This window comes from Myxine glutinosa, chromosome 13 (genome assembly GCF_964187855.1).
Source record: "Myxine glutinosa chromosome 13, kmMyxGlut1.1, whole genome shotgun sequence".
In the NCBI taxonomy this organism is placed as follows: domain Eukaryota; kingdom Metazoa; phylum Chordata; class Myxini; order Myxiniformes; family Myxinidae; genus Myxine; species Myxine glutinosa.
In genome coordinates this window covers 23,464,569-23,492,534 of record NC_136273.1, presented here as the reverse complement: position 1 = coordinate 23,492,534, position 27,966 = coordinate 23,464,569, and the positions used below count along the sequence as shown (strand labels likewise).

Here is a 27,966-nt window from a genome sequence, read left to right as displayed (position 1 = left end):
ATATCAAGTGGTTCCTCAAAATATTTTGAACCGCTGAATCCGGGGTTTGTTAGAAGAAACATTAATCTTGGAGTTAATTTAACATTTGGTTGAGTTGAACTCAAGAACATCAATTCATCATTAAATATCAATACCTTTTCTTCCACAAGATGAAACACTGCTGGTTCTTCTGTTGGAATGAGACCTGCTCTGGTTTTTGAACCCGCCGAATATTCATTGTTTTGAAGAGCTTCCACAACATAATTAGGGGGTTGATTTACCTGCTCAAGTTTCCGAAATAATCCCTCGTCATCATATTCTAATTCACCAAGTTCTTGTTTTGTTATCTGACTAAAATCTTTGAGCATTTGAAGTTTTTTCGGAGTAAATTCTACCGTGGGAACTGTAGGTGAGTGTTGAGTTTTCAAAAGTGGTTTAAAGAATTTCTCTTGTTTTCTTTCAAAGGCTTCTTCACCAGTTAGTTTCTGTCTCCGTTTCTTCTTTATCTCTTCCTGTTGTTTAACAACTTTTGAAACTAATTGTTGATGTTCCTTAAACTTTCTTTCTCTTTCTTCGGTATTCATTTTCTGTATTTATTTATTGAAAAATATCATTTAGTATCTCATCTTGTTTCACAACAATATATTTATATTTTCCAATCGTGTGTTTCATATAATTTTCAAATTCTTTTTTACTACATAACGTAGAGCAATTATCTCTCCAAAAATTATTTACATCTATTGAATTTAACTTAAATAAAATAAAAGTATTGGCATTGTTTCTTATTGAGCGTCGAGGGAGTTGAAAATATGATTGACTAAGATATATACAATTACAAGAAGAATGTCTCCCTCTTGTATAGTAGCTATCCATTACTGTTTGGTTTCTCTCATTAACACAATCATCAAAGATGACGAGGTTCTTTTTTGATTTATCTAAATCTTGAGGTGAAGGTATATCATCCGTATTATCACTGAGAATACAAGTTATGGGTTTCGATTTTGATTTCTGTGTATCACAAAATAATTGTATTATATCTTCAATATTATAATCATTCAGTTTGTTTTGAAGTTTAAATAAACCGATAATGTCTTCCTTTTTAAGACCTGCATTAAAACCCTGTGAGAGTAGTTGATACTCGGGTTGAAAACTTGACTTTGTAAAAATTATTAAATTATCATAATCTAAAAAATTAGGACCAAGGAGCATCTTTAAAAGTAAACAGGTTTTCCCACATCCGCTTGAACCAACTATTAGACATCTCAATGAATTTGGAATGTTTTTATGGTTATTAAACTTTATCTTATTTTCCCAAACGGGTAAAAAATCATTCATTTATATATTTGGAAAACAAGTCATCTAACTTTTTTTGAGCTATTTTAGAAACTCTATATTTTATCCTGAGTTCGGGTTTAATTTCAAAATAATTCATTATTTTATTTATATAGTATCTTGTATTAACATTTCCATTAAAATTATTTTGAATAATAAATATCATTAAACCCTTATACATTTCCTCAATACAAAGAGTCTCTTTCCTTGTAAGAAATGGTGTATTATCACCATAATGCTTAACATTCATCTCTCTTATTAATCTTGTAAAGTAATTCATTTTTGGTTCTAATTTAAAAGAGTTATATGTTTTTTTATATTTCTTATTATCATTAATTAGAATATAATCACAGAATAAACATTGTTTATATGAACCCTCATTATTAAGCCCTATTCTATCACAAGCTGGACAATTCTCTAATTTATCATATGGAGAGTCTGGAAATTCTAAATATCCTTCAGAACTTATCATATTTATATAGTAAATTTTTACTTAAACTAAACGCAAGTTTATTCATTAATAAATACAATGTTTCAAAGCACAAAAGACAAATTTCAATCAATCTCTACTTCGGTGGAAGATATAGAAAAATATGTCAAAGATGTTAAATTGAACAAAGATAAATATGGAAATTTTTGGGTAAAACCAGTTATGGAAAATAACATGAGCCCCTCTATTTCATTTAAAGGAAGAGCTCTAACTATACCTGGAAAGACATCCATTAAAGTAAATCTAACAAAAGTTTCTCCTCTACTCCTGGCAATTTATTCAAAGCTTGAAAAAGTGATTGACCACGATACTTTGAAAAAGAATGATAAGACCATTAATAATTCTAGAGGAGACATTTGTATTTTCTTTAATAATCCAAAGGGTGTAGATCTAAGTAAAATGAATGATGTTAATATTTCTGGTGAAATGTCATTTCGTTCTATGATAGTTAGAGATTATTTAAAGATAACTTTTGATATTAAAAATGTAGAGATTGAATCCGTTAATGAAAGAAAGTATATTGGTATAGATGGAAAGGTTTTTTCTGCTAATTAAATATGAGTCATTACAGCAGTGAAGATTTTACTATTTCATTGAACTCGGACGATAGTGATGATAGTATTTCATTGAACTCGGACGATGGTGATGATAGTATTTCATTGAACACAGATGATAGTTATGATACTAATAGTTTGTGCTCAAATGATAGTTATGAGAGTAGCTTTATTGATGACTCTGAGTATGATTCTGAGTATTCATGTGATAGTTATGACTTAGATGATTCTGAGTGAAAAAGTGTTTTAGTTTAAGCACAGCGATATATATAAAACGGAGCTGTAAAGCTCAAAAGTGTTTTATTTTAAGCACAGTGATATATATAAAACACCACGTTTTCTCACGCTATAAATATGGTTTATTGTGATACTTGCGAGAAGGAAGTAAAATATTATAAACAACATATTCTCACCGCAAAACATACATACAACATTTTAAACAAACTTTCCCCTCTTCCACCTGAAACAAAACACTGTTCTACATGTAATAAAAATATCCTCAAGAAAGGCTTCAAAATACATCTTAAAACAAATCTACATTTATCAAATTTTATCACAACTAAAAACTCTGATGGAGCATTCAAAGGACATATTAAAATAAGAGTCTTTAACTTCAAACCTCCTGAACCAGAGTCTATAGTTGATGCTGTAGAAATAGTTAAACCTGCTGTTCAAACGTTGATTGAAAAAACACTAAAGGAAATGAAACCACTTAAATTTTATATGGGAGTAAAATTAGAAATGACAAAGGATGAAGGAGTTATAGATGCACCATACATGAGAACTGAGCCACACTTTATATCTTCATATCAAGATTTTAAAACATCAGGAGTCTATGATGAACTTATTAAACAAGAGCAAGATGTGGATAATTCAATCGTAGGAAGTGGATTCAATATAGGAAAAATTATTTACATAGACATTCATATTCTTAAATCAGATCCTCTAAAAGCTTCTTCTTACATTGATTTACCCAGTGTTATCAAAAATAGAAAAGCAGTTATCAATATCAAAAATAAAGACAATAAATGTTTTCTCTGGTCTATTTTAGCACACTTACATCCTCCACATTTTCATGATGAAAGAGTATCTCATTATAAAAAATATGAGAATACATTAAATACGAAAGATCTAAAGTTTCCGATGACTTTAAATGATATTCCTAAATTTGAAAAGATGAATAATTTATCAGTTAATGTTTATGGTCTAACAGAAACAAACAACATTCAGGTTTTAAAGCTTTCTGACAATTGTAAACAAACTCATATTAATCTTCTATATTTTAATTCAGACGAAAATTCACATTATACATACATCAAAGATATTGCTAAGTTAATAAAACCACAAGTCTGTAAGAGAACAAATAAAATATATATTTGTTTGCGTTGTCTTAACTTCTTCAATTCACAAGAAAGATTAGATAAACATTCAAATTATTGTGGCGAACATAAATCAACGGTAATCAATATGCCTAAAGAAGGCTCAAAGATCACATTCAAAGATGAAAATAAAAAGATCAAACATCCATTTGTTATATATGCTGATTTTGAAAGTATTTTAGAAAAAATTGATACTGCTTCTCCAGATCCAAAAGAATCATACACAAATAAATATCAAAAACATACTCCTTGTGGTTTTTGTTATTATATCAAATCATCCGTTGGTGATAAATATAACAAGTTAGAGATGTATAGAGGCTCAAATACCCCAGAGGAGTTTGTGAAACGACTAGAAAAAGACTGTGTTCGATTAACCAAGATAATGAGAGAAACCAATAAACCAATGTCCTTAACAAGTAAAGAAAAAAGGGAATTTATAAAAAACAATGTCTGTCATATTTGTGAGGAGAAAATTGGTAAAGGTCTAAAGGTTAGAGACCATTGTCATCTCACTGGTAAATATAGAGGTCTGGCTCATCAAAGTTGTAATATTAATTATCAACTCCCCTCTTTCATTCCTGTCTTTCTTCATAACAACGCTCATTATGATACACATCTATTTATCAAGGAACTCTCAAAGACTTCTGGAAGTATCTCAGCAATTCCAAACACGGATCAGAAATACATTTCATTCACAAAAACAATTCACACATCTCCTATTACTCATATCAGATTTCTTGATACATTTAAATTCATGGCAAGTCCATTGGTTAACTTGGTTCAAAATCTAAAAGAGTTTCCATGTCTTTCAGAGTATTTTTTAGATAAAGATTTTCTAACACAAAAGGGAATTTACCCCTATGACTATATGGACTCATTTGAGAGATTCAATGAAACACAACTTCCTTCAAAAGAAAATTTCTATAACAAATTAAACAACAGTAATATATCTGATAAAGATTATGTACACGCACAAAATGTTTGGGAAAAATATAACATCAGGAATCTTGGCGAGTATCACGATTTGTATCTCAAAACTGATGTGCTTTTATTGGCCGATGTATTTGAAGCCTTTAGATCTGTTTGTCGCACTGGATATGGATTGGATCCTGCTCACTACTACACAGCACCTGGATTGGCCTGGAGTGCGATGTTGAAAATGACAAAACAAGATTTGGATTTGATAACCGATGTTGATATGCTTTTGATGATTGAAAAGGCAAAAAGAGGTGGAATTTCACAAGTCTGCTCGAGTAGATACGCAAAAGCAAATAACAAATATCTTCCAAATTATGATCCAACGAAAGAGAGTTCTTACTTGATGTACTATGACGCAAACAACCTGTATGGCTGGGCAATGTCTCAGGCTCTTCCTTATGGAAAACTTAGATGGGTAAAGGAAAAAGACTACAAAAACGTTTTACAAGATGTATGTATCTCTACACAAAAAGAATTGGATGAAGAAAAAGTTGGTTATTATTTTGAAATTGATTTAAAATATCCAGAGGAACTCCATAACCTACACAAAGATCTCCCATTTGCTTGTGAGAAAGAAAGTCCAAAGAAAGAATGGTTGAGTGATTATCAACGATCGTTTGATATAGGTGAATCAACAGAAAAATTACTTACTACATTATATAACAAGAAAAATTATGTTCTACACCAAAGAAATTTGCGACAATATTTATCAAAAGGTCTAAGAGTAGAGAAGATCCATAGGGTTCTAAAGTTCAATCAAAGTCATTGGTTAAAGGGGTACATTGATTTTAATACACAAAGAAGAACAGAGTCAAAAACAGATTTTGAGAAAGACTTTTACCAACCCCCCCCCCCCAAACCCCCAGTAAACCACCATGGTGAGCGCAGATTTTGATGCGGTCAATACACCTTCGTTAGGCATCAGGTATGAAGATTGTGGCCAAGTTTAATCAAAATCATGTGTTTGGTTCAAGTGATAATGACTGAAGTGTTTACAGACTTACTGACTGACTCACTGAACTACGCACAATGCTCGATCGCATAAGCTCACCGTACTAAAGTCCAGTTGAGCAAATAAAATTATGTTACCGGGCAACTTGTGAACCAGTGATGGGATTTTTAACAAACTAAGCACAAATATGAACCGCCTTTAGAGGCCATTTTCCCCCGCAGTGCAGGGGTTGGCCATTTTTGGGCACCGTGGTCCCCTTTTTGGATGCCCTTCTTGCCACCAACCCCGTTGGTCACCTCTTGCGACACACAGGGAATTACCAGTGAACTGGTACTCGATTTGCCAACCTCGGAAGGATGACAGGCTGAGTCGCCCCCCTGGCGTTAATTCAGCGATTGACCAGGATTCGAACCCAGGATCCTAGGATCCCAAGCCGGCACCCTAACGACTGAACCCAGGATCCTAGGATCCCAAGCCGGCACCCTCACCGCTGAACCCCGGATCCAAGGATCCCAAGCCGGCACCCTCACCGCTGAACCCAGGATCCTAGGATCCCAAGCCGGCACCCTAACCGCTGAACCCGGGATCCTAGGATCCCAAGCCGGCACCCTCACCGCTGAACCCAGGATCCTAGGATCCCAAGCCGGCACCCTCACCGCTGAACCCAGGATCCTAGGATCCCAAGCCGGCACCCTCACCGCTGAACCCAGGATCCTAGGATCCCAAGCCGGCACCCTCACCGCTGAACCCAGGATCCCAAGCCGGCACCCTCACCGCTGAACCTGGGATCCTAGGATCCCAAGCCGACACCCTCACCGCTGAACCCGGCATCCTAGGATCCCAAGCCGGCACCCTCACCGCTGAACCCAGGATCCTAGGATCCCAAGCCGGCACCCTCACCGCTGAACCCAGGATCCTAGGATCCCAAGCCGGCACCCTAACGACTGAACCCGGGATCCTAGGATCCCAAGCCGGCACCCTCACCGCTGAACCCAGGATCCTAGGATCCCAAGCCGGCACCCTAACGACTGAACCCGGGATCCTAGGATCCCAAGCCGGCATCCTCACCGCTGAACCCAGGATCCTAGGATCCCAAGCCGGCACCCACACCGCTGAACCCAGGATCCTAGGATCCCAAGCCGGCACCCACACCGCTGAACCCGGCATCCTAGGATCCCAAGCCGGCACCCTCACCGCTGAACCCAGGATCCTAGGATCCCAAGCCGGCACCCTCACCGCTGAACCCAGGATCCTAGGATCCCAAGCCGGCACCCTAACGACTGAACCCGGGATCCTAGGATCCCAAGCCGGCACCCTCACCGCTGAACCCAGGATCCTAGGATCCCAAGCCGGCACCCTAACGACTGAACCCGGGATTCTAGGATCCCAAGCCGGCACCCTCACCGCTGAACCCGGGATCCTAGGATCCCAAGCCGGCATCCTCACCACAGAACCCGGGATCCTAGGATCCCAAGCCGGCACCCTCACCGCTGAACCCAGGATCCTAGGATCCCAAGCCGGCACCCTAACGACTGAACCCGGGATTCTAGGATCCCAAGCCGGCACCCTCACCGCTGAACCCGGGATCCTAGGATCCCAAGCCGGCATCCTCACCACAGAACCCAGGATCCTAGGATCCCAAGCCGGCACCCTAACGACTGAACCCGGGATCCTAGGATCCCAAGCCGGCACCCTCACCGCTGAACCCGGGATCCTAGGATCCCAAGCCGGCACCCTCACCGCTGAACCCGGGATCCTAGGATCCCAAGCCGGCACCCTCATCGCTGAACCCGGGATCCTAGGATCCCAAGCCGGCACCCTCACCGCTGAACCCTGGATCCTAGGATCCCAAGCTGGTACCCTAACGACTGAACCCAGGATCCTAGGATCCCAAGCCGGCACCCTCACCGCTGAACCCGGGATCCTAGGATCCCAAGCCGGCACCTTCACCGCAGAACCCAGGATCCTAGGATCCCAAGCCGGCACCCTAACGACTGAACCCGGGATCCTAGGATCCCAAGCCGGCACCCTCACCGCTGAACCCGGGATCCTAGGATCCCAAGCCGGCACCCTCATCGCTGAACCTGGGATCCTAGGATCCCAAGCCGGCACCCTCACCGCAGAACCCGGGATCCTAGGATCCCAAGCCGGCACCCTCATCGCTGAACCTGGGATCCTAGGATCCCAAGCCGGCACCCTCACCGCTGAAACCGGGATCCTAGGATCCCAAGCCGGCACCCTCCCCGCTGAACCCAGGATCCTAGGATCCCAAGCCGGCACCCTCACCGCTGAACCCGGGATCCCAAGCCGGCACCCTCACCGCTGAACCCGGGATCCTAGGATCCCAAGCCGGCACCCTCCCCGCTGAACCCAGGATCCTAGGATCCCAAGCCGGCACCCTCACCGCTGAACCCAGGATCCCAAGCCGGCACCCTAACCGCTGAACCCGGGATCCTAGGATCCCAAGCCGGCACCCTCACCGCTGAACCCGGGATCCTAGGATCCCAAGCCGGCACCCTCCCCGCTGAACCCAGGATCCTAGGATCCCAAGCCGGCACCCTCCCCGCTGAACCCAGGATCAAGCCGGCACTTGTTTATTTTGTAAAACGACTGCCATGAAATGGAAGGACCTGTTAAACTGCTCTTTACACCTTAACATTGCGTGCGTTTTGAAACGTGAGAATTCTTCCAGATTATTTGTAGTTAATTTATCAACTCACGGGATCATGACGATCATTTTGGTGCATCACATTCCACATTGGCAAGCTCCAGTATTAATTAATAAATGCTTTGTGACAATGTTATCATTATTTTTGTTATTTATTACTTACAAAAAGATTTTAAGAGGATTTGCATATCTGGATACTGAATTCAACCACCAAGTATTTTTGAGGTCAACATAAGCCAAAAGGTCAACATATGCCAAATTTCTAAAAGCCTCAGTTTTCATCTGATTGACTTGAAATTTGAAGAGGATTTGCATATCTGGATACTGAATTCAACCACCAACTATTTTTGAGGTCAACATAGGCCAAAAGGTCAACATATGCCAAATTTCTAAAATCCTCAATTTTCATCCAATTAACTTGAAATTTGAAGAGGATTTACATATCTGGTCACTGAATTCAACCACCAAGTAATTTTGAGGTTATCATAGGCCAACAACTTATTTTAGGGATTTCGCAAGTATCGTGCTATGTACGACATATTTCTTGTTTGTTTGTCTGTTTGTCATTTGCCTACAGGTTACAATTCTAAACCGATTATCATGAAACTTCACCAAGTTGTAGAGGTCGTCACAATTGAGAAGCCTATTGACTTTGAGGTCAAATTTCAAAGGTCAAGTTCAATGAGCCTCTTGATTTTGAGGTCATCTGGAGGTAAAATTTCTAAAATCGCCATTTTCACCCAATTGACTTGAAAATTAAACAGCATTTGCACATTGAGTCACTAAATTGGGAAACTAACTATTTTGAGGTCAAAAGGTGAAAGGTCAACTCAAGGTCAAACTCCTAAAATCATCAATTTTCATCTGAAAAATCGTCACTTTACATTCTATTAACCCGAGCTTTGATCAAGATCGTCAATTTTAATCTTAATGAAATGGACAATTTGATGGATCAATGGCAACCTTTTTTTGAGGGGGGTGGGGGAGGGGGGTGGATTTTGCAAGTATCGTGCTCTGCATGACATCTTCTTGTTTTGTTATTGGAATGTCATGTGAAGGAAGGACCTATTAAACTGCTTCAAACACCTTTACAGTTTAAAACCTGGCATGTTTAGAACCTCGGGAATTCTTCTGGATTCTTTGTAGTTTACTATCTAATCAACTCATGAGATCATGATGGTCATTTTGGGTTGTCACATTCCACATCAGAAATTTCCAGCAGAACAAAAAACATGCCCCCACCCCCCCCCCCCCCCCCACACACACACACACTCAACTCTTCAATTTATCTATCATAATAAAAATGTGTGTGTGTGTGTCTCCATAACTTCAAGGGAGTGTGTGAATGAAAACTGGGTGTTTGGGTGCGTTAAAACACCCTTTTTGAAGATGATTAACGGGTGCTTATAACAATAAAACCAAAATAGGCCTTACCAAAATGGCGGTGTGCCATCTTGCTCAGCCTTCTGTGACATCGCTCGTTTCTAAAGCCGCCATTTTGTTTCGGCCAATTGAAACGTGCCTTGGCTTGGAAACACTATCTACGTGTGGCCCTGAATGGGTTTCTCTCATCTCTTCTTCCTGTTCAGGCTGGAGTTCCCCAAGGTAGTGTTCTGGGCCCTGTGCTTTTTCTGGTCTTCATCAATGATCTCTCTGACTCTCTTGAAAATCCTCTCTATCTCTTTGCTGATGACTCTACTCTCTGTCGCTCCATTCTTCATCCCTCAGATCGGCAGCCTGCAGCCTCCTCACTCTCTGCAGACCTGGACAAAATCACAGACTGGTCAAACAAGTGGAACATGTCTTTCAATCCTGATAAATCTCACACTCTTACGATGTCTCTCCGAAAAGATCGACTGGACAACCCTCCCATCCACTTTCTGAATAATCCTCTCCAAGAAGTTCTGCCACTCAAGCTTTTGGGTCTCACTATCTGCCATGATCTTTCCTGGGAAAACCACATTTCAAATCTGGCCTCCAAAGCCAGTCGCCGACTGGGCATCCTCCGTCGTGCAAAGTCCTTCCTTGGCACACCTGAGCTCCTCACCACATACAAGGCTTTCATCCGCAGCTCAATGGAATGCTGCTCTCCCCTCTGGGCTGGTGCTCCTGCCTCACACCGAGCTCGTCTTCACGCTGTTGAAACCAACGCATTCAGAATCATTGGAATCTCCTGCGATGAAGCAAACTCCAAGGGCCTCTCACTCACTCACCGCAGGCAGGTTGTTGGTCTTTCCGTCTTCTACCGACTCCTCTCTGGCCTTGCCCCCCCCCCCCCCCCAGCTCTCTCTGGGTTCTGTCCCGCAAATATTCCTACAGGTCGCACAAGATCTGCCTGCAACCCTCTTATGGTGAAACTGCCAAAATCAAGACTCTTTGCTCACCTTCATTCCTCTTTTCTCCCGCCTCTGGAACAAACTCCCTCACTCTCTTCAATCCCACTCCACCCTCCAGGTCTTTAAAACAGCTGTTCACCACCATCTCTTATCTTCCCCCATCCAAAACCTTGATCTTGTCTACCCCTGCCAATTTCACCCCAATTCCACTTTTTTGAAATACCAACTTCTGTCCTGGAAGTCCTTGGTGTCCTTGTGTTTTATACTTCTCCCACCCCCCCCCCCTCCAACTTCCCACGCCTCCTCCCCCCAAGCCCTCTCCCTCCCACACATATCCCTGCTCTTAAATGTTGTGTGCTCTCAAGTGTTTGTGGGCTTCCCCTTCTCTTGTCTTCCGCTCCCTCTTTTTATATATTTTGTTTGTCTGGTTGATTTGTTTGTGAAGTAAATGTCAGCTCTTTCACGAGCCTCGATTCAGTATACAAAAAAAAAAAAAAAATCTGACTAATTCTAGCATATAATCGAAATTTGGATTCCGATTTGACGATCACATTCCATACACTTAATAATGCCACGTTACATTCTCCTGGCGTTTCTGAGATGCCTGGGCATTTACGTCAGCACTGTAGGCCATATCTGATCTATGTCGAACAGAACTGTGGCCGTGCATGCGCTCAATACAGTTGTCGCTAAACGCTGAGACAATTGTCCGTCTTATGGACGACGCAATTGGCACAGGCCACACACAAAGACCAAGTGAATCAACAAGGGTTAAAATAAAACACATTAACAATCATAAATAAATCTGGTACACACCCACGAACAGATCAAGCGTACAAACAGAAGTTCTTATTTAACCGATAACTTAGGCCTTCATTCAAGAGTCAGGACAAAGACTAAGGGAATTCACAGGGCATCGAGAGGTTGTTGTCAAACCCGGGCGGCAGAACAGTGCACCATCTCTGATTGCACCCCCGACCCCGAGACAGGGTAATCATGGGCAATTAATCTGGGCCATAGAGGAAAAGGAAACTCGAGTGGCAGCACCAAAGCGAATCGAAGCCTTCCCTCTTGAATCCACAACCGTTTCTCCTCCTCAGATCTCTCGCATCTCATTTTTTTTTTTTTTTCAGCTTGTGTGCCCTTCTGCTCTCTTTCTCATTGGTGGTGACCCAACTGATGGGCGGGGCATCTTCGCTGTACTGGCAACTTCACAAGCCGACTTCTCCTCGTATGTAATGGCTCCAACCGTCCGAGGTATTTTAGGCACCTTTTCACAGCTCTGGTTGGTTTTCCCGGTAGCCTCATGCATCTGGTGTCTGGTGTCCGCTTTAAGAGAACATAGACGACAGATTACAAAGGAAAGAACAGAAAACATAAGCTCACAGGGATGAACAGTTTAGATATAGACAATGGGGAGGGGATGTGGGAGGGAAGATGAACTGTCTATCTATTACATATGCAACCCATATATATTGCATAAAAAGTACGTCACGCTTTTACGAAGAAATAAATAATGTTATACTAAACAGTTTTACCCCACTCGATCGATTCCCGCAACGATTTCTGTGAATAATTTCTTTTTCGAAAAACAAGGTTATTTTCTTGAGTTCATGCAGTTCTTGGCCTCTTCTTGAGGCACTCCTGTGGGCCTTTTGTCTCCAGTGTGCAGACTTGCTTTGCTGCAACTCAAGGTTTCCATGTGCAAGGCAGATAACATATCCCGAGCACGAAATCTTCTGCATCAGGCGGTGGGCGGAGGAGCGGAGATTGCCATATTACCTGTAAGTACTCTGCCGTTATCACACATTAGTACAAGTATTATTCCAAAATGTTTGATGGTAATTGGGAGGACAGTATGTGACATAACGTCGGCACGATGGTCCAGGCATATTATGATTTATTAGCTCATTTACATGCAAATACAAATGGGGAAAGAATGAATGAAAATCAATCGATGGTATGTTTTGAACTCTATCCCCTCCTCCGCCAGACTGAACTTATTCGCTTTTGTATATACTAGGGCATGCCCGTACTATATCTATATCTAAAATTATATCCCCCCCCTCTATTTACATGAAATGGTTTGGTCCAAAGCGAACGGCTTGCGAGTGGTGACAATCCCCCCCCTCTATTTACATGCAATGGTTTGGTCCAAAGCGAACGGCTTCCGGAGTTTGGTAAAGAAATCGCCATCGCGTGCACAAACGCGCAGGAAAGCGAATGAATCGCAAATTCGTTTTTATTAGTTGTAAAACATAGTTTAACGCCAACATAGTTTGCAAACGTGAAATAAATGAATACGCTCTCAAATGTGCCATCCGAGGCAGAGTGTGCCCGCCACGTTCGGCACACGCGATCGTTCGCTGCTCTCTGATTGGTTGAATCGTTTTTTGGACATAGCTCGGTAAGTAATTGTCCGATTAATATGAAACCTTGAAAAGGCACATCCTCGGGTCCCCAGCAATATACCTGGCAAGTTAAAAGTATATCGGACCCGTGGTTGTCGAGAAACAGCGGTCACAGACAAACGTACAGACAGACAGACAGAGATTACTGGAATTATAGATAGATAGTCGTGGCTTGGAAAGAGCGAGTACACTGAACGGATCAGGACTTAACATACAAAAAAAAAACAGGATGAAAAACACGCATGCATGTAGAAGGAAACTCCAAGGAAGAAAAACTGGAAAATTAGGAGGAAGGATTTGGGTGGTGTTAACGTCAGTAGAAAAGACCATGGTTTTGGATCTGGGATGATCTGAGTTGGTGGTGAACCGTTCACTGTCTTGAAGACCTGGAGGGAAGTTTTGTATCCTTGGAAAGGGAAGTCTGTTTCTGGTGTAAGCTCCCCTTCCAACCCTTCCCTCACCTCAAATGGCACCACAACCGACTCTGCTCATGAGAAGGCCGAATGCCTCAATTTTGTTTTTGCTTCAAAATCTTGTCCCGAACCCTTCTTTCTCTGTACCCACCATTCTCAGTCGTACCCACCCGCACCTGAATTATGTGTCTTTTTCACCTGAGAAGGTGGAAAAGTTTCTGCCAACCCTCGACTCTGATTCGGCAACTGGACCGGATGGTGTCTGACCGGATGGTGTGTATATATATATATATATATATATATATATATATATATATATATATATATATATATATATATATATATATGTGTGGAGTCCCGCGAAGACCGTTCGCCCTGGAGACTGGTTCTCGATTCCACTTGTTGAAGAAATAACAAGTTTATTGAAGAACCAAGCACAGCTGTGGAGCACGCTCGATGGTCGCCAGAGTACAATCGTGGCGCCTTCAAAACGGTCTAAAATCTACGACGAAGGGTCTTCTTTAAGTATAGTCCAACCCGTGATCGTTATCATAATTAAATTCACCCCCGTTAATTCACACCAGATCCAATTTTTTGAAATAACGACTTCTTTCCTGGAAGTCCGAGCAGTGTCCAAGTGTTTTTTGTACCTCTCCCACCCCCCCCCCCCCCCTTCCCATGCCATCTTCCTCCCAAGCCCTCTCCCTCCCACAGATCTCCCGATGTCCCTGCTCGCCATATTGTTTTCCTGCTCCCTTTATCATATTGTTACGGAACCCAACGTCGGCCTCTTTCCCCCTTATCGAGGGGGGATTAATCCCCTCGTCTATGACTGACCGACGTGGTCCTGAGGGTATGACGTCACACCCGGTCAGCACTGGGTAGGGTATTAGGCCCAACCGTCCTATGACCTAAATACCAGCGCCTCCCGGTACGCAAGGAAACACGCCCGCTCACGGCCGCAGCGTAATAGATTGGTTGCGCCGAGCGAAGCGAACTGCGGCGTGAGCCGTTTATCAAAGGGGCTAAACCCGATTCATATTCGTTGGCCGAATCGCGCCACGTACACTCAATTTGGAAACCTCTAAAGCGACCGAATGTGAAGAAGAAGACAAAGTAGGAAGAACAGGGATTTATTATTATTTACACAAAACTCAAGGAAGAAAAGCAATCAAAGTAATATACAAGGAAATGGAAGAATCAGAAGGACACAGTGCAAATACTAGCTTATACTATGCAGTCTTACTTAACCCAGGACAGAACAAAGACAGACTCACACGGGGGATGATGGCAGGAGGTGGGTGGCTGGAGGGAGAGGAAGGTAGAACCACAAGGCTGGAAGGTTGAGCAGGGCGCACAGCAAGCAGGTCCTTTCCGGGCTGGGAGCGAGCAGGGCGGTGGCAGCACACGTATCTTGGTCGTTCCACGCGGCAGGGCTCGTTCTTGCCTTGACACGCCTCGGGCTCTTTCGGTCATCTGCTGCGGTCCTCTCGTTCTCTCCTGCGCGATCGTCGCACGCTTGTCTCATACCTCAAACGCAGGTGTGACATGCCCCCTCTCTTTGGGTACCACCCTCCCCCATGCTCTGTTTCGTTGCCTTCTATGGCAATGCCACGGTCTTGCTACCTTATTTGGGCATGGAGTCGAACAGCACGCCCCTCGTGGCGAGCCACGGGCTTGTCTCCTTATTTGGTCATGGGGCCGAACAGCCCCCGCCCCTCCTGTCCAAACAGAGCACGGAGCACATATTCATCCTTGCAGCGAACGCCGCTTCCAAAGCCAGGCCAGTTGAGGGGGCGCGCACCCCACGCTTGTTAAGCTTCGTTACCCAGAGAGGGAGAGTTCGGCTGGGAAATGTCGTTATTGAAGGGGATCTATCCTTATTTGATTCGGTGAAATGGAGTGTCAACTAATGGAAGACACAGCCTTAAACTGGAACACATAATAAGGGAATAACTATTTAGAGGCTCTAAGATTGGCTCGGTGTATGCGATGAATTAACTAATGGGGACGACCTTTGACCTTTACCATTATGGGGGTATATACACAGATTCACTTCATTTACAGAGGGTGATATTTACAACAATTATACAGGATTCTCAAATCCGTTACACTGCACCCTCCTTCCTTCAGGCACGTCCCGGGCCTATAAAAATTTAGCTTAGTGTGGCACGTAGGTGTAATTCCCTCTACAATTAACCTGACCTTGAGTGCGACAGTTTAAAAACACAAATAAGTATGTCCCCCTGCTGCATTGCATTGCACCCTATCATTGCACCCTATCTAACAGATTTACGCCCACAGCTAACCGAATTGCGGAATTATTTTCAAACTAAACATGAACGGTGGGGGAGCATTATTTACAGTGACATTATTTTGACTATTTACAAAACGCAACCCAGGACCTGTGATTTTTCTTTTTGGGAAACAAAAAAGAAATTCCTGTTGGGAGGGAGGAGACAGCATGCATTGCATCGACGCACCAGCACCAATAAATAACAAAGCACCAATCACCAAAAGCACCATTTGGTGCAACAGTCACCAGTTCATAATAATGACACACAAAAAAACAATTGGTGGTGGTCTTCCTCTTCTCTGCTGGGCCGATGTTCTTCCTGACGTTTTCTCTACTTGCGGCCGATTTGGAAATAAAAGGGCACCAACGCGTCCACTTTTATTTAGGGCCACAGGGGCCAACTAAGGGTGGTCCACCTGTCTGGCATAGGTGCCACCTTTACCCTGGGCCGCAAGTGAGATTACCTGGCCACCATGGCCAGTCCCCAGCAGAGGTGCCAGGCCCCAAAACATGGGGTCCATAAAGTGGTGCTTGGCCGCAGAATGGCGGTCCATAAGTGGTGCATCAATGCAAGCATGCTGGTTGCGGGAGTTTCGGGCTCACAGAGACGGCCCCCCGCACGCTCCTCTCAGTGCCCAGAGAGCACAGTCCTCGGGTGGGAGACAGGGGGACAGAAGACAGGTGAGTAATGGGTCAGGGTGCAATTGTACACATCAAACAAGGTAATGCAGAATGAGGTGCGTACGGAGAGCGAAGTGAGAAAGCTCGTCCCTACCGTACGCCCCCCACATGTGACCTACACTACCCCCCTTGCCCCTCCCCGTATTTACAAAAACCTACACATTTACCAATTCGTCACTACCGTCACGTCTTCCCCATATCTCCCTTATACCAAATTCGTCACCACAATCCCTATTTCTAACCAAATTTGCCATTACCCAATTCATCATCAATCCTCATGAGGAGGGAGAGATGGAACATCAGCACAATGTCACACCCACGTCATGATGCGTCCCACAATCCAAACATTTGCACAAAAATAATAAAACCAACAAACCATGGCATGGTGTGGAGCTTTGTCACCTCAGGTGAGTGGATGCAGATGGTGCAAGGAGATTCCAATCCTATCTACCTTCTAAATGACATTAACACACTTTACACTACCCGGGGTCTTTCCCGGCCAATCCATTGGCAATCTTACTCTATGCGGTTTTAAGAACCAATTCCCATTGACCAAACTGTGGTGCTTCCTCAATTTGGGGTCTCACTCCCCCGGTTCAACTCCGTGTGCCTTTGCACAATTTCAGGACTGGGTCGTGTGGCTCTCCCAGCAGGTCTACCCACCTGCACACCTCCACCACTGTAGTTGCCTCCGAGCTTACCTGCTCCTTAACCTAACCTATCTAACTGGGGAAGGCCCTCCTTGGCGCTTACCCCACTCGGTGCCCTCTCTGGCACTGGGCTACCCGGGTCCGTCCTCCGGATCCTCGGGCCCCATCCACAACAACTCTACCGGCTCCCAGAGCCCACCTGCGGCCTCACCTGGCCGACATCCTAACAGTGGCGGAGTGTCCATTCAACTACACACACTAACAGGCCACACGCCCAGCCATTTCCACGACACTAATGCACCCATCCAAACACCATTCTTCCACCACGCACCACAGATGCCAATATCCAACCACAATTTACCTACTCCCTCTACCTAACTCTTAAACTACCCTCCCCGGGTATTCGTGATAGGGGTCCATCCTCCCCATACACACCTTCGCACCATCCACTCCACTCCACAGTTTCCACCATACTCACTCCACACCATCCATTCCATACTCCATGTATTACACACAACCATTCTCCATGCACCTGTTCACTTGCACACCTGTGCAATCACACCTGGTGCTTCCTGCACCCTCCTTCTTCCCAGGCTTCCTCAATCATTCAATACAATGCACAACTACAATTGTTCCTCACGCAGTGCTCCATACACTTTCACGCTCAATACAACTCACAATCACAATTATTCCTCATACGCTGCTTCATACTCTTTCGATTCTCAAACACACGGCATCATCTGATCTACCTGGTTTCCTGCTAACACTCGCGCTTCCTCGTCGCCCCTTACATTATTGCGCTCCCTCGTCATTATCATCCATTCTAACCTCTCTATGTCCCCGACTACCTGTCCAATGTTGCTACTTAAATCTACAGTTACCTATGGTCATCTTCTCTAGATCCCTATTATTTTATCCTAACCCTCCCGGGCTAGTTTTCACTGCCAAACCCCATAGCTATCGCTCATGTGCCCCCGTGTGAGGGATGGTGGATTTGCCATCCCACCACATCGGGTATCTCCCACTATCAATTTTGCTCATCAAATTCCAGCCAATCAAAAATCTGCCAATCACTGCCAATCATTCTACCAATCATTTGCCAATCATCAAATTTTTGCCAATCCTATTCACTACTCTAAATTTCGGATCAAAACACTATTACCATCACAGTCCACTATATCCGAGCCTCGGTAGGTCGTTACCTCATTAAAACTCGGCTTCGCAAAGCCGAGCAATGAATGCAGGTGGTTTGGTCGCCTGCAGGTCGAGTCCGTCCGGCATTCACGATTCTGGGGAGGAGGCTTCGTTGGGCCGAGATTCCACGCACCATCTCGGCGCGGCACCTTGCGGTCGCCGGCCCGATGGCTCAATCTCGCCCGGTCGGAACCCCGCCCCCGCCACCAGGGGGCACCGTTCCGATCCCTTCGACCTGGCCCCCCTCCCCCGGAATCGCGCCGATCGCTGCTCTGACGCGGCACCGACCATTCAGTGCGGAACCCGGCCCGATTCGTGTGCGACGCTCCGAAGAGCGACGCGCTTACGGTCCCGGCCGGTCCTCACTGCAAACAAAACGCACCGCGCACGGAGTGCTCGCCTCGGCTATCCGTCGCCCTATCTGCTAACCCGGTTAACGTCGATGCTTCACTTGCATGCTCACACCACGCGACCCTTTTCACACTCACCAAACCCGGCATCTCGGCGCCTCCAGTGCATCCCACACACTCCGTCCATTCCACCACCGCACTCCCTGTTACACACCACACCTCTCGCGCACACTCGCCGTTCGCACACTTCCTTAACACACCTCGCGCACCGTCTTGCGCACTCTCCCTCGGTACGTACTCCGTACCACTCACCATGGGCGTGCACTCTCGCATCCACCCACACACGCGCTCCGATGTGCCCTGCCGCACACGCGCCACAACCAACTCAGGTGTGCTTTCTCGCACACTCTCGCCGTTCATCCCAGGTGTGCATTCTCGCACCCGCTCCTCCACCAACTCACTCTCCGGGTCACTCTCACCCTCGTACGTACACTCCGTATCGCTCTCACTCCCTGTGTCACACCCCGACGTGCATTCCCGCTCGCACTCGGTTTCACACTCGCGCTTTGTAACACGCTCATTCCCCGATGCACACTTTTTTTTCCACAAGCGCGCCATTTACACTCACAGGGGACCCTTCACCAACGCCCGGATGCTTTCTCGATCCCAAGCGCGTGAAAATTCTTTTTGCGCCAAACATCCTCCTGCTGAAAAACCTCTTAGCACCATATACAGCCCGTCTCACCTTTGGGATCCTCTTCACGCGCACCTGCAAATCTTTATAAGGATTAGCAAGTACGGCATCAGGATGTGAACTTAGACTTTGTGCACAATCCATTTCTCCCTCCAACTGGTGCTTTTTAAATTCTGCCGTCTCTACAAGCCCGATTTTAACTATTTCTTTTTTCTTTAACGACCGTTGGCTTTAATAAAATTCCCTCTACCTCCGCGGTCGCCGGCTGCCCCATACCCCGGGTCGCGATCGCTATACCCGTCATTTTACCCGCGCTTTTCTCCACTTCGCCCAACCAGCGCTTCGCGACCCGCTTTACCTCGTCGTGCACCCTCGGGACCCTCTCGCCCGACATGCGATCCATGGTCTCCCCACATTTTCGTGTGCTCTCCCCAAATTTATGTATGCTCTCCCCACATTTTTGTATGCGGTCACCCATTCTATCCCCAACTTTACCGATTTGCTCCATTTTGCTTCCTAGCCCCCCGATTCGATTTCCCATGTCCGTTTTTAATCCCCCGATTTGATTTTCTAATCGCTCCCCCATTCTGTTTTCCAAACCTCCGATTTGGTTTCCCATTTGCTGCCCCATTCTGTTTTCCATCCCTTTGAAATTATCGTCTGTCTTTACCAAAACATCTGTTTCATAAACAGGTCCAAATTCATTGGTGGCACGGGCTCAGCTGCCGCAGCCACGTGCGAGCCGCCATTTTGTGCCTCGACAACCACGTGCGCGAGGGCGCCATCTTGTGCACCTGATACCCCCGCAACCACATCTTCATTGTTCTCCTCCTCCCTCTCCTCCATATACATTTCCCTGGGGTCCTGGGTCGCTTCTAACCCCTCTTCTAATTCCCCCACCGGCATCCGGCCGCCTTGATCATCCATGGCGCGATTTTAAATTTGGGATGTTAAACTAAATTTCGGCCGCTCGTAATTTCGACCAAATTTTTTCAGATGTTAAAAATTTGGTTCGGGTCCAATCCCACTCTCCTGACACCAATTGTTACGGAACCCAACGTCGGCCTCTTTCCCTCTTATCGAGGGGGGATTAATCCCCTTGTCTATGACTGACCGACGTGGTCCTGAGGGTATGACGTCACGCCCGGTCAGCGCTGGGTAGGGTATTAGGCCCAACCGTCCTATGACCTAAATACCAGCGCCTCCCGGTACGCAAGGAAACACCCCCGCTCACGGCCGCAGCGTAATATACTCAGAGGCAAAAGTTAGTGTGACATGGAATTTTTTCATTGGTAATCTTGTGAATGAATTTTTGGATTTGAACCAGAGAAAGAGTGTGTTAAAATGGTCGAAGAAACGCAACCAAGCAGTTGTTGTTCGAATTGCATGAAATTTGCAAGAAGCATGACATATTCGAGAAAAATGGCCAGCAATGTTCACTTTAAAAGGCCAGACAACCAGACGCTTATCATTTCCACTCAATGCAGTCTTAAGAAGTGCAGAAGTCAGAAAAACACCTCTATTCATCGTTCTGGAATAAGTTCGACATGCCACGCCTCGGGGAAAATGACAGATGGAGAGCTATAGGTATGCTTCAGTCTGGTACCTCGCAGCGTGATGTTGCTCGTCGATTCAACATCCATAGAAACACCATTTGGCACAGCTTCACCGAGCTGATGGTAGGACACGTGTCTACAGGTGCACAGGTGAACGTTACATCAGGCCATGTGTTCTGGAAGGGGATCGTTTTGGAGGTGGGGGCGTTATGATCTGGGGTGGGATAACAGCTGCAGCAAGAACACCAATGATTGTGATTGAGGGAAACTTGAATGCTGTGAGGTACCGAGACGAGATTTTGCAAATGGCCGCTTTACCGTTTTTGCAACAGAACGGCCCTAGAGTGACGTTTCAACACGATAATGCCAGACCACACGTTGCTCGAGTTGTACAGCAGTATCTTAATCAGAACAATGTTAATGTGTTACCCTGGCCTGCAAGATCCCCTGATTTGTCACCCATTGAACACGTCTGGGATGAAATTCCAAATTTACGACGTCATCCGAATCCTCCAAAAACGCTGCAGGAACTCCACCAAATCCTTCCTCGGATATGGAATGATCTTCCCAAGGACTTTCATCGACGTTTAGTGGCCTCAATGAGGCGAAGGTGCCAGGCCTGCATCAATGCACAAGGTGGACACACTCGCTACTGACTGTATGAACTTGCTTGTGAACCCCCTCTTGTGTTGTGGCTCATTTGCATATGCCAGGTGCACTGTTCTTATGGACTGTTGATCGTTACCATACCTTGAAACATTTGTCTTTCCATGTAATAACATTTCATTCGCAGCAGTAAAAGTTTAACACTGATTCTGTTTGTTGTTTGTGTGTCACAATAACTTTTGCCTTTGAGTATAGATTGGTTGCGCCAAGCGAAGCGAACTGCGGCGTGAGCCGTTTATCAAAGGGGCTAAACCCGATTCATATTCGTTGGCCGAATCGCGCCACGTACACTCAATTTGGAAACCTCTAAAGCGACCGAATGTGAAGAAGAAGACAAAGTAGGAAGAACAGGGATTTATTATTATTTACACACAACTCAAGGAAGAAAAGCAATCAAAGTAATGTACAAGGAAATGGAAGAATCAGAAGGACACAGTGCAAATACTAGCTTATACTATACAGTCTTACTTAACCCAGGACAGAACAAAGACAGACTCACACAGGGGATGATGGCAGGAACGAATGGCAGGAGGTGGATGGCTGGAGGGAGAGGAAGGTAGAACCACAAGGCTGGAAGGTTGAGCAGGGCGCACAGCAAGCAGGTCCTTTCCGGGCTGGGAGCGAGCAGGGCGGCGGCAGCACACGTATCTTGGTCGTTCCACGCGGCAGGGCTCGTTCTTGCCTTGACACGCCTCGGGCTCTTTCGGTCATCTGCTGCGGTCCTCTCGTTCTCTCCTGCGCGATCGTCGCACGCTTGTCTCATACCTCAAACGCGGGTGTGACACGCCCCCTCTCTTTGGGGACCGCCCTCCCCCGTGCTCTGTTTCGTTGCCTTCTATGGCAATGCCACGGTCTTGCTACCTTATTTGGGCATGGAGTCGAACGAGCGAGTTCTCGTTCTCTCGTTCTCTCTCATTCTCATCGGCGAGCCACGGGCTTGTCTCCTTATTTGGTCATGGGGCCGAACAGCCCCCGCCCCTCCTGTCCAAACAGAGCACGGAGCACATATTCATCCTTGCAGCGAACGCCGCTTCCAAAGCCAGGCCAGTTGAGGGGGCGCGCACCCTGCACTTGTTAAGCTTCGTTACCCAGAGAGGGAGAGTTCGGCTGGGAAATGTCATTATTGAAGGGGAGCTATCCTTATTTGATTCGGTGCAATGGAGTGTCAACTAATGGAAGACACAGCCTTAAACTGGAACACATAATAAGGGAATAACTATTTAGAGGCTCGAAGATTGGCTAGGTGTATGCGATGAATTAACTAATGGGGACGACCTTTGACCTTTACCATTATGGGGGTATTTACACAGATTCACTTCATTTACAGAGGGTGATATTTACAACAATTATACAGGATTCTCAAATCCGTTACAATATGTTTTATGTTTTATGTGTCAGTTTGTCTTTTTTGTGATCAATGTTAGCTCTTACACGAGCCTCGACCTTGATACAAAAAAAAACAAAAAACAACAAAAAACACACATGCAGCATACACCTTTCCCTTCAGCTTCAATGACACTCCCCTCCTCGTCAGCACGCCACTCACTTCCACCTTCTCCATTCAGCATGTCTCCGAGGTAGCAAAATGTTTTCACACCTTCCAGCCGTCTCCAAGATCCAACTCAACATTTCCTCCATCTGCAGCTCCCTCTGTGCACACCTTACACTTGAATGTAGCTGCTACACTGGTTATTGACCCTCTCAGGACACTACATTTTTGATGAACCCACTCAGCGTACATTTTACATTGAATGTCGTTCACTCCGACACCCTTCCTGCACACAGCACACGGCCACGTCCCAGTTCTTTCGACCTCACCACGTGCTTTACCACTTGCCATCACCTTCGTCTTAACTATATTCACCTTCAGACCTTTTGTCTCCATACATTCCTTCCACTTGTTCATCTTCTCCTTCAGTCCATCCATACTCTCCCCAATCAACACCAGATCATCTGCATACAACAACTCCCACGGTAAGCCCTCCTTTACGTTCTGAGCCAGCACCTCAATCACAGCTACACATAGTAGTGGACTTAGTACCGACCCCTGATGCACTCCCACCTTCACCTCAAACTCACCACTGTTCCCGTCCTTCGCCCGTACAGCTGTGCGTGCTCTTTCATACATTGCCATCACCACTCTGATCAACCATTCCTCCAGTCCTAACTTCCTAAATGCCCATGTCACTACTTCGCGTGGAACCCTATCGAATGCTTTCTCCAGATCAACTAACCAAAGAAACAACTTCTTCCTCTTCTCCATGTACTTCTCCTGCAACTGCCTTACAATATAAAGCGCGTCTGTCGTTCCTCTTCCTGGCATAAATCCAAACTGCATTTCGTCGATCTTCACTTTCTTCCTTATCCTCTTTTCCAACACCCTTTCCAATACCTTCATTCCATGTTCTAATAACTTACCCACTCTATAAGAGCCACAGTCCAGAGGGTCACCTTTCCCATTGTATAGAGGGACGAGGATACTCAGTTCCCAATCCACTGGAATGCGCCCTTCTTTCACCACCAGATTACAGATCTCTGTCATTCTCTTCACACCCCAACTTTCTGCTGCCTTCAACATATCTCCCACAACTCCCGTCGGCCCTCCCGCCTTTCTACTCTTCATTGCTTTTATCGCTTGTTGGGTGTCGGAGTGCTCTCCATTCAATGTACAATGTGCACTGAGTGGGTTCATCAAAAATGTAGTGGTCTGAGAGGGTCATTAACCAGTGTGGCAGCTACATTCAAATGTAAGGTGTGCACAGAGGGAGCTGCAGATGGAGGAAATGTTGAGTTGGATCTTGGAGATGGCGTGAAGCTGGAAGGTGTGAAAACATTTTGCTACCTCGGAGATGTGCTGAATGGAGAAGGTGGATCAGACTCGGCAACGGTTGCTCGAGTGAGATGTGCATGGAAGAAGTTTCGGGAACTGAGTGGCGTGCTGATGAGGAGGGGAGTGTCGTTGAAGCTGAAGGGAAAGGTGTATGCTGCATGTGTGAGAAGTGTTATGATTTATGGGAGCGAGACATGGGTAATGAACGTAGAGCAGCAACAAAGGCTGGAAAGGGTGGAAATGCGATTGGTTCGGTGGATTTGTGGAGTATCGTTGAGAGAGAGGAAGACAAATGATGAATTGCGAAAGATGATGGGAATAGAGCCTCTGATGGATGCTGTGAAGCGAAACAGGTTGAAATGGTTTGGTCATGTGTTGAGGAAGGATGAAAGTGACTGGTTGAGAAGAGTAATGGAAATGAATGTAGAAGGAAGTAGAGGGCGGGGAAGACCGAGAAAGACTTGGCTAAAGATGGTGGAAGAAGAAATGCGGGCAAGGGGGTTAACAAGGGGAGATGCCGAAAATAGGGCAAAATGGAGAAGATTGTCATGGGGACCGCAAGGCTAACCCCCACTCTTGCAGGGAAAATGGCCTTAAAATGCATGTTGTTGTTTGTTGTATTGCTATTATCGCTTCCTCAACTTCCTTCTCAGTTATCTTCTCTGCCGGTCCTAAAACTGGGTTACTCTCTATGTTGCCATCCCATTCATTCTCTGTATTCAACAGCATTTCCATATATCTTTTCCATCTTCCTTTAATTCCATCTGGCTCCACAACCATTTGTCCCACTTCATCCTTCAAGCAACTCACCCCCATCACATCACACCTCTCTTTCGCTATCTGCTTTGCAATCCTGAATACCGCTCTCTGACCCTCTTCCAAATCCAAGCGATCTCCGAACATTTTCCTGCATGCCTCCTGCGCCTTTGCTACCTCTTTCTTTGCAGCCTTCCTGGCTGCCTTATAACTTTCATGCTCTGCCTCTTCTGCTCCCGTACCCTTTGTCTTCTGCCACTCCTTGAACTTCTTCGTCTTCTCGTCAATCCTCTTTTAAACTTCATCATCCCACCACCATGTTTCCGAGTGCGTCGGTGGTCCTTTAGTCCATCCACATACCTCACTAACGGCTCCCAACAGACTATCTTCAATTGAGATCCAACCACTTTCAAGCTCAACCACATCATCCTCTATCATACTCAGCCTCTCTTTTAATGCCTCCCTCACTGTCACTTCTTTCAACCTCTACACCTTCATTCTCGGTTGGTACTTCACCCGCCGAGCTCTCCTCGCACCTTTCACCCTTATGTTGCAGACAACCAAGAGGTGCTGTGAAACAGCCTCCTTCCCCAGGATCACCTTTGTGTCTCGGAGGTGCCCCCTATCTCGCCTACGCACCATCAGGTAGTCAACGGTTGTCGTCGACCCACCTGACATGTATGTAACAAGCTTATTATCCTCTTTCTGGAACTGAGTATTACAAATCAACAAATCAGCTCCATCAGCAAGCTCCAAAATCCTTTCACCTTCTTCATTCCTCACACCATATCCGTAACCCCCATTAACTCCCTCAAAACCGTCTTTACTCCTTCCCACATGTCCATTTAGGTCTCCTCCTACCACAACAACTTCCTAATCTTTCACGTTTTCCATCAGCTTCTCTATTGCACACCATAACTTGTCCTTCTCTTCATCGCACCGACTGACCTGCGGAGCATATCCCGAGATGACGTTCACTAAGAGCTTTTCAATCATCATTTTCACCATCATCAACCTTTCACTCACTCTAGTCACACTCACCACACTGTCTACAAACACCTCAGAAAACAGGACACCAACACCATGCACGCCTTCCGGGCACCCTTGCCACACAAACTTGTATTTCTGTCCCTGCCTACCCTTCACCATTATCACACCACTTCCCTTCTATCTCATCTCCTGCGCACAACGTATGTCCACTCTTCTTCTGACCAATACTTCCACCACTTCTCCTGATCTCCCTGTCATTGTCCCTACATTCCATGTCCCAAACCTCAGAAACCGATTTCCACGTGGGGAATCAGACGTTTCGTCATCATAAATGGAGTGATTTCCACCCTTGCTTCGACCGGGTTCCCCACCTTGATTTTTGACGGGAGGGAGTGGGGTCCCCCACGGGGTACTTCGGGCTGTACCCTGCCCATATGTAATTGTAATTGTCATGGTTCCCTTTTTGAGGCAATATTTTATGGCCAGATGCCTTTCCTGACGCCAACCCTTTTAGTCGCCTCTTGCGACACGCAGGGATCTTCCTCTTTTCAGATCCGGGGTACACACCTATTCTAAACCCGGGGTACACACCGGGAGATATGAGAGAAACTGCCTCGACCTCGTCACGGAAGATTCCAGTAAAGTCGAGGTCTTTGGATTCCACAGAATCCGGAAGAAATACAATAATATGTGATGCGAACTCAGTGTATGAGAAAGAAGTCAGTTATTTTGTTGTTTATAAACTGATCTCCTGTGCTCTGAACATAGACATTGTCGGAATGAATCGGGTCTTCCCTCACCATACTCATGATCTCTTCTACCCAAAATGACAACATTCCTCAGTACTCCCTTTTCCCAGGTTATTGTGATATTTTCCCTTCTACCTCACTACACCTCTCTTCGTTTGTTAGTTGTCGGTTGGTTTGATCCTTTTCTGTTATCCCCGCTTTCCACTTCCTCTTCTTGCTGTGTTTCATTCGGCTTGTGCGCAGCTTGTTCACCTGCCATGTGCCCTCCTCCGCTTCCCCTTGATCACACTGTCACTGTCACTTTCACTTATACTCTGCTGTTGGTGTTTTCCCTTTCCATTTGGTTCCATTACATTCTGCTCTAGCTCTTCCATGAGCCTCCACCATGTATACAACAGTTGACTCTTATTTGCAAGTGATCCCAAATGTTTCAATAAACAACCTTTTCGGCTTTCCTTGTCTGTCCTTGCTCTCCATTGCAGATTTATTTTTCCACACTTCAAACTAATTCTTACATTTGCATTCCCACGTTTTCTTTTAGGAGTGCTTCAATTCTCCATATGGGGTGTCATACTTCGCAAAGTACGCTGAACCGATCCCCGGCGAAACGACGGAGGCGTTGTCTGAAATGGCCATCAGTAATGGTGTCTACGTCGTGGGAGGTAACGGTGATCGTAACATGATCATTGTTGACATTTTGAGAGTAGATGATTTGCATGCTAAGTTACCTGATGTATAATTGACTGAATGTAAATCTGACCACCATGTAGGGAGGTAATTATAAATGTTTTAATTTTCCAGGTTCCATTCCAGAATGTGACCAAGAAGGGTTATTTAACACAACAACTGTTTTTGCTCCGAATGGAGATTTGATTGCCAAATATCGGAAGGTATGGTGGATTATATACAGATGGGACACTTGCTGATGGGATCATTGGGGTATTTACAGGGGTGATGGGATATGTGGGGGTATATACGGGGTTGATGGGATATTTTTGGGGGGAGAGGGGGGGTATATACAGGAGTGATGGGATATTTGTGGTATGTACAAGGCTGATGGGA

At 45.4% G+C, this 27,966-nt stretch overlaps 1 protein-coding gene across 2 annotated transcripts in view; it reads left to right on the top strand.

Moving 5' to 3' along the window:
• The window catches only part of NIT2 (nitrilase family member 2), a 76,135-nt gene that overhangs the window by 24,970 nt on the left and 23,199 nt on the right, over window positions 1-27,966 (top strand). Inside the window, exons 2-5 of one of the 2 annotated variants that reach the window (XM_068133978.2) lie at window positions 11,802-11,925; window positions 12,334-12,452; window positions 27,446-27,566; window positions 27,706-27,794. In XM_068133978.2, the coding sequence (XP_067990079.2) occupies window positions 11,907-11,925; window positions 12,334-12,452; window positions 27,446-27,566; window positions 27,706-27,794 (348 nt within the window). In that variant the 5' untranslated portion in view covers window positions 11,802-11,906. The remainder of the gene's footprint in view (window positions 1-11,801; window positions 11,926-12,333; window positions 12,453-27,445; window positions 27,567-27,705; window positions 27,795-27,966) is intronic. The other variant, XM_068133979.2, reaches the window with a different exon arrangement.